Genomic DNA, 7,787 nt, shown 5'->3' with positions numbered 1-7,787 from the left:
CCTGCCAATGGACTGATGTCCCTACCACGATGCAGCAATCTGAAGCAGCTTGCCAACGGACCGATGTCCCTACCACGATGCAACAATCTGAAGCAGCCTACCAACGGACTGATGACCGTACCACGATGCAACAATCTGAAGCAGCCTGCCAACGGACTGATGTCCCTACCACGATGCAACAATCTGAAGCAGCCTGCCAACGGACTGATGTCCCTACCATGATACAACAATCTGAAGCAGCCTGCCAACGGACTGATGTCTCTATCACGATGCAACAATCTGCAGCAGCCTGCCAACGGGCTGATGTCTCTATCACGATGCCACAGGAGGCTCCGGTACCCGGCCCCTCTGCTGTAACAGGTGGGTAGTAGCTAGACCATTTGCTCTGGGTCAATTAAGGAGGGAGGGGTCAAAATGTTTTTTGCGTCTAATTTTTGGCAGCAAAACTGTGAAAGTGGGCAAGTTGGCAGCCAGAAACTCCTGGTAGCTCTGGCTATTATTTTGTTGGTCTATGCGGCGTGGTTCATCCATAGTATTCTAATTGGTATACCTATTATCATTGTTTTCAGAACCATGTTTAGATGACAAAACTCTGCGCGAGGTCGCTAAGAGCCTTGGTTGTGATTGGGTATCACTGGCAGTTGAGTTGGGCTCTACGACAGTACAGGTTCAGATCATTAAGATAAATTACCAAAACGATATTATAAGGCAAGGTCAGGCAATGCTTGTAACATGGAAACAGGCCCAGTCCACCAGTGTTGAACAACAGATGACCACGTTGTGCACAGCATTGAAGAACATCGGAAGAGCAGATGTTGCCGGATTTTTGCACGGTAAATACATGTCTTTGCTCATGCATGTGTAATATAAAGGGTAATTATAGGAACAGGTTACTTGCATAAATTGCAAATACATGTTTTTGCTCATTGTATGCGAATGACAATTTTCTATGTCAATTAACAAGACATTCATACGTTGGGTCAAATCTGTTCACTTTTTTTACGAAAGCCCATTAGCGCCACTGCAAGTATATATGTTACGGATAATTTAATTCGTTATTACGGAATATTAATTCGTTATTATGGATTACTAATTCGCTATAACGGATTATTAATTCGTTATTACGGATTATTTAATTCGTTATTACGGATTATTAATTCGTTATTACGGATTATTTAATTCGTTATTACGGATTATTTAATTAAAATAATCCGTAATAACGAATTAATAATCCGTAATAACGAATTAATAATCCGTAATAACGAATTAATAATCCGTAATAACGAATTACATAATCCGTAATAACGAATTTATAATCCGTAATAACGAATTAAATCATCCGTAACATATATACTTGCAGTGGCGCTAATGGGCTTTCGTACTTTTTACATAGTGACACGTCAAAATCGAACTTATTATACACTCTATATAAGTCCTGGATCGGATTCGATCCGGAATCCGGGTCACATTGGACCTGACACACTTCTGAGTCAAAATGACACTTTTCTTGGTCAAGGGCGGATCTAGAACACAATTTTTGGGGGGGCCAAAAAAAAATTTGGTTTCCCCAAAAAAGTGGATAAAAAAAAAATTACGGCGTGGGGTTCGGGGCCCGCTTAAGGGCCCCGACAATTTTTTGGATTCTAGATGCTCTGTGGTGCGATCTGAGGCAATTTCTGACCATTTTAACCAATGTTTTTTTGAGGAAAACATGGTGGTGTACTTGCCTGCCTTTATTGCAATGTCACATAAAAAAAAAAAAAATTGGTTTCGTTTGGGGGGGGGGGGAGCCATGGCCCCCTTTGGCACCCCCCCCGATCCGCCCTTGTTCTTGGTAAAGTGTCAATTACCTGGGGTCATCAAGCCGCAAAGGCGACAATCAAGTGTATTTTGACCAGAAAAAGTGTCCGGTCAAATCTGACCCGGATTCGGGTCGAATCTGATCCGGGAATATAAAAATGTCATGTTGATTAATGTAATTTGCGTTTGACTTCATCCAAGGGCAGATCCGGGGGGGGGGGCAATGGGGGCCGTGCCCCCCCCCCTCCCAAAAAAAACGAAACCAATTTTTTTTTTTTAATGTGACATCGCAAAAACGGCAGGCAATGAGTACACCACCATCTTTTCCTCAAAAAAAAACATTGGTTAAAGTGGTCAGAAATTCCCTCAGATCGCACCACAGAGCATCTAGAATCCAAAAAATTTTCGGGGCCCTGAAGCGGGCCCCGAACCCCACGCCGTAATTTTTTTTGACCCACTTTTTGACATCGCAATAAAGGCAGGCAATGAGTACAACACCATCTTTTCCTAGAAAAAAAAAACATTGGTTAAAGTGGTCAGAAATTGCCTCAGATCGCACCACAGAGCATCTAGAATCCAAAAATTGTTCGGGGCCCTTAGGCGGGCCCCGAACCCCACGCCGTAATTTTTTTGACCCACTTTTTGCGGGGAACCACAAATTTTTTTGGCCCCCCAAAAAAATTGTGTTCTCGATCCGCCCTTGACTTCATCTAATCTTTTATCAGAATCGAAGGACCCAGATATGGTGTATTGAAGTTTAGTAATTACCACAAGAAGATTATTGCTATTATTGGGATGGTGATGTCCACTTAACCTTTTTTGTACATCTGCAGTTGCCAGCTTTTTGCCTGAATTTAGTTTTGTCCATGTCAAAAAGTGCATCAACCATGTGGCAAAATTTGATGAGGGTGCGTCTAACTACTGCGCAAAAGCCAAAACATTTCTCTTTCTTTGGTCAAATTTATTGTGTGCACTGCCTTACTAACGCACCCGAAATCACAAGTCATCACTTCCTATACTGACATGATTTTCTTCGTAGATGAAAACTTTCAAATCTTAGAGACAATGTTTTATTGAAGCAATGCATTTTGCTTGTTTTGATCAAAAAAGGAGGGCATGCACCCAGACCTCAGCATAGTCAGAGACCAGACCAAGAACAAAGGCCGGAGGCACCTACCTACCAAGATGCCGGTAATAAGACTAGGGACATTTTGCAGAGAGTTTATAAAACAACAGGCAGTTACGTGCAGTTGTTACCTGGGGTTGAAAATGACCAGATGTACATCGCTGGTATATTCACTAAAGTACAGTTAGAAACACGGGAAGGGGTAGCAGTTGTCACTGGCCAAAAAGGAGACACTGTAAACTCAACAGAGTATGCCAAAATATTCAGATTAAGGACAAGTGTTGGGGAACTCATCTCACGTCTCATTTTCTATGGCATGGGAGGTGTGGGGAAGTCAACCATTTTTGATAAGATTGCATTTGACTGGGCCGATGAGGCAAGCGAATTCCTGAAAAGATTCCAGCTTGTCTTTCTTTTAAAGATGTGTGCCCTGTTGCAAGAATCTGACATTGTTGATTCCACTTTTGATCAACTTCTCGGCGAAGATTCGGGAACATCCTGGCTAACCCAAATAAGGTCTTGATTCTTTTGGATGGTTTTGATGAAATGCGGACCAAAACACTTAATGCAGCCTCATTCGGTTCTGTCCTAAAAGCATTGAATAGAACAAGATACCGATATTGTTTCATCTGTGTGTCGACACGCCCCTCTCATCTTGAGACACTGATGTCAAACTCACTTGTCCAAAATCCTTGCACACACGTAGAAGTTCTGGGGTTTACTGACGAGGATTTCAATGAATACGTTGGAAAATTCTATGTTGAAGATTCTGATAGTGGCAATGCACTAATCCAAACCATTGGAAAGTCGAACACGCAGCGTGATTTTGCAACAAATCCAATGTTGCTCCTTCTCATGTGTTTGTTGTGGAGGGAGAATAAACAACTCCCAGAAACAACTAGTAGCTAGTTGCTTGGAGTCAAATTATAACCTAACTGGGGATTGGAGGGACATTTACCACCCTCCTCCTCCCCACCTGAACTCGAAGATATTTTTAAAGTCAAACGTACCTGTACCTTGGTGAGTCAAAAAAGCGGAACCCAAAACCCAAAAATCAATTTCATATTAATAGCACCAAAAATAATAATGACTGGAAAGCCAATTTCATAAGCTACTTTACGATAGAAAATAATTGCTCAAATTGCTCAATCTCTTCAAAGAATATCGCCTTTTAAACGCAATGACCCTAAACTATCTTGTCCACCCCCCCCCCAATTTATTGTGCGTTTTGACTGTTTGGAACAACAAAGAAAATGTCACAGATTATTACTTGTTTCAACAACTGTCACCAACTGTAGTGCACAATATCTTTATTAACAACCCGGGGTAGGCAAACAATATGATTTATAAAATCTCCTTTTTTTGAAAAGACGGGCCTTCAAAAGGACTTTGTTGAATATTGTTAACATGTAAACTGAGATTTTATCGCTGGTGATGTTTGAAGACAATGTGACGGCGTTCTTGAAATAGCATTTTTTGGACGAGACAGGTTTTTGGGTAATTGACCAATTTTAGTATTTTTTCTTCTAAAGCACCTTGTGAAATTGGCTTTCCAGTCATTATTATTTTTGGTGCTACATATTTTTTTTAATATATGAAAGAACATTTTTGATGTTTGGGTTCCGCTTTTTTGACTCACCCTGGTACTTCATTTTGAGCAATTAGATTTTAAAAAAAAATGATTTATCTTATTTTAAAACCAATGTTTTCCCAAGAACAGCGAAAACAAGAGATGGATTCGTGTACATGCATCATTTTGTCTGCCGTTTGTTGAAGCATATTTTAACTATTGCTTGTGATTGTAGATTCCCCACAACAAACTGGAGCCATCGGAAACATCGGCACAATCAGCGGGAGCAACAACCCTATCATTGTTGGTTCAAGTGGAGTTAATATCACTAACATCTTCCCGTTGGAGGGACCAGGTACATTATAGGGGAGGGGAAGGTGGTATACTACATAACATGGACACAAGATAAAAAAAAATTCGATTGTCAGTACTGCGAGCTAGAGAGTCGCCACTTGTTTTTTGGTACAACAATATTCCAGTTCGATATAATTATGGTAGACACAATAAGAGGGCGTTATTGTAATTTGTTCCTCTATCTACCCATGACAAATAACACCCCGTTGAGTACCTCATCTGAAAAAGGTCTAAGTCGCACATTAATTTTTGCATTGATGCATTTCTAAATGGAATCATGGTCTGTTGGAGAAAAAAAAATATAGTAAGTTACTTGAGCTGTTGGCATAAAAAAACGATTGTTTAATTTTTGCGAGTTCGTACTAATAATAGTGTGGTGCTTATAATAGCACTTTATACCTAAGGTTTCAAATAGTTTCACAACTGTTACCCCTGTTCATCAGGCCATGAGATAATTTTTCAAAGCAGCAGCTCGAGATCAGCGCATTCTTGTCTCCACCTTCACAGGAACTTATTTAAACTCCTGGGTGGAGAGAGGCAACCGTAGTTAGGTGTCTTGCCCAAGAATACGAAAACACCATGTTATTGCAATTGACTCAAAAACCGTAACTATTGAACCACAGCGCCTTGTGACGTCGTATGATCGCGATTAACTTCAACATATCTTCAATCAGAATTAGAGGAACCAGATATAGCATATTTGCAGTGTAGTAATTACTGCGAGATTATCTTAGTCATTCTTGGGATAATGATTTGAGCCATATAAATTTGATGCACGCCTGCAGTTACCAGCATTTTTTCTGTGGATTTGTTATTGCCGGTGAAAGAAAGTAAATAAACTTTAATATACATGTAATAAAGACATCACTTGACAAGTTTTCGCCCAGTAGTATAGTACAAACGCGAATCACTCATGTATTTATCCTTGAGCAAATATATTCATCGTTGCGTTCTGATTTACTAACAGATTGTAAATCGCAAGTCATAGGAAGACTATTCAATCCGGTTCAGAAACAGTTTTATGAAGCAATATATGTTGCTTGTTTTGATCTAAATAGGAGTGCCTGCACCCAGACCTCAGCAAATTCAGAGACAAGACCAAGAACCAAGGCCGACGGCTCCTGATCCTAGCTACCAAGATGTCGGTAACAAGACTAGGGACATTTTGAAGGGAGTTTATAAAACAACAGGCAGTTACGTTCAGTTGTTGCCTGGGGTTGATAATGACCAAATGCACATAGCTGGTATATACACTAAAGTACAGTTAGAAACACGGGAAGGGGTAGCAGTTGTCACTGGCCAAAAAGGAGACACTGTAAACTCAACAGAGTATGCCAAAATATTCAGATTAAGGACAAAACCTGGGGAACTCATCTCACGTCTCATTTTCTATGGCATGGGAGGTGTGGGGAAGTCAACCATTTTTGATAAGATTGCATTTGACTGGGCCGATGAGGCAAGCGAATTCCTGAAAAGATTCCAGCTTGTCTTTCTTTTAAAGATGTGTGCCCTGTTACAAGAATCTGACATTGTTGATTCCACTTTTGATCAACTTCTAGACGAAGACTCAGAAATAGCAAAAGATGAGCTTGATAAATTCATCCAGAACAACTCAAATGAGGTCTTGATTCTCTTGGATGGGTTTGATGAAATGAAGACCGAAACACTCGATCCAGTCTCATTTGGTTCTGTCCTTAAAGCACTCAATAGAAAAAAATACCGGGAATGTGTCATCTGTGTATCGACACGCCCCTCTCATCTTGAGAAACTAACGTCAGAATCACTTGTCCGAAATCCTTGCACACACGTAGAGGTTCTGGGGTTTACTGAAGAGGATGTTCATGAATACGTTCAGAAATTCTATGCCGAAAATCCTACTAGTGGCAATGCACTAAGCCAAACCATCGAAAAGTCCATCACGCTGCGTGAGTTTGCGACAAATCCGATGTTGCTCCTTCTCATGTGCTTGTTGTGGAGGGACAGTAAACAACTCCCAGAGACAACTTCGCGCCTCTTCACCGAGGCAATTGATCACGTGTTCACAAGAAAACATATTTCAGGAGAAGTTGGTTCAAAAACAGTAATTTCCATTGGACAAACTGCGCTGCGTGGACTCATGAGTGCCAACCAGCAATACTCATTCCAAGAAGATGAGTTTGAACCGAAGGCGCTGGACCTGGCACTAAAAGCGGGCATCCTAACCAAGCAGAGAGTTTTCAAAAACCGCAAAATCCACAGGAACATACAATTCATGCACAAGACAATGCAAGAATACTGTGCAGCGAAATACTTGCAGAGTTTAAAATTTTCAACCCAAGGAAGGCTTACACGTATGAAGAACAAATCAAAGTTTAACAAGATTTTGGGTCGAATGTGTTCAAGTATTGAGGGCGTTGTTTCGAATGAGTTTCTCTTTCGTTTTTGTTCTGGTGACAATGAGAAGTGCATGACCGATATCGTAAAACTGCTTGACCGTAAGTTAAATAAGGATCGACATAGGCCTATGTACCAATCACATGTTATCCAAGCGATTAGTCGGAACTGCTTTTTTGAAAGCCAGTCAAGTAAGGCCCCACGGTGTCTCACCAGCGACTCACATATCCCATCAACTATCGATGTGGATAAGAATAACAATTTCCGCAGTCTCATGTACCTTCTTGAAATCATCTGTAGGTCCGAGAGCCGCACGGCACAACTGGCATGCGTTGAAACTATTAACGTTTCTCAGGTGTCTTCGGTCGGAGATTTAGTCTTCGCACTGGGTTACATGGAAAACCTCAGGGTTCTGTGGCTTGACGAATGTCCTCTAGTAAACGGTGATCTTAAGAAACTCCTGTCATGCATCAAATGCAACCAACTCTCGACCAATCTTTGCATAGATGGCAACAAAAGATTTGCAGGTAGGACAGCAGAAAACGTCCAGCCAGCGCTAGGTTC

At 41.0% G+C, this 7,787-nt stretch overlaps 1 protein-coding gene across 1 annotated transcript; it reads left to right on the top strand.

Annotated features, from left to right (window-relative positions):
* Window positions 1-3,472: 3,472 nt before the first annotated feature.
* LOC119720283 (NACHT, LRR and PYD domains-containing protein 1 homolog) lies at window positions 3,473-7,559 on the top strand. The gene is made up of 4 exons (XM_038189925.1): window positions 3,473-3,506; window positions 4,732-4,851; window positions 5,909-7,062; window positions 7,524-7,559. Exons 1-4 carry the CDS (start codon window positions 3,473-3,475, stop codon window positions 7,557-7,559), a joined length of 1,344 nt encoding a protein of 447 aa, XP_038045853.1.
* Window positions 7,560-7,787: the final 228 nt, after the last annotated feature.

The sequence above is a fragment of the Patiria miniata genome, unplaced genomic scaffold (assembly GCF_015706575.1).
Source record: "Patiria miniata isolate m_02_andy unplaced genomic scaffold, ASM1570657v1 HiC_scaffold_9, whole genome shotgun sequence".
NCBI classification, from domain to species: Eukaryota; Metazoa; Echinodermata; class Asteroidea; order Valvatida; family Asterinidae; genus Patiria; species Patiria miniata.
This window is presented reverse-complemented; position numbering and strand designations above follow the sequence as displayed.

Excerpts from the sequence above, each read along its gene's own strand:
- LOC119720283 (XM_038189925.1), top strand. The coding sequence starts at position 3,473 with ATGCGGACCAAAACACTTAATGCAGCCTCATTCG. Across the intron at positions 3,507-4,731 it reads ACTTAATGCAGCCTCATTCG|ATTCCCCACAACAAACTGGA; the intron begins GTTCTGTCCTAA and ends TTGTGATTGTAG. Across the intron at positions 7,063-7,523 it reads GCATCCTAACCAAGCAGAGA|GTCCGAGAGCCGCACGGCAC; the intron begins GTTTTCAAAAAC and ends AATCATCTGTAG.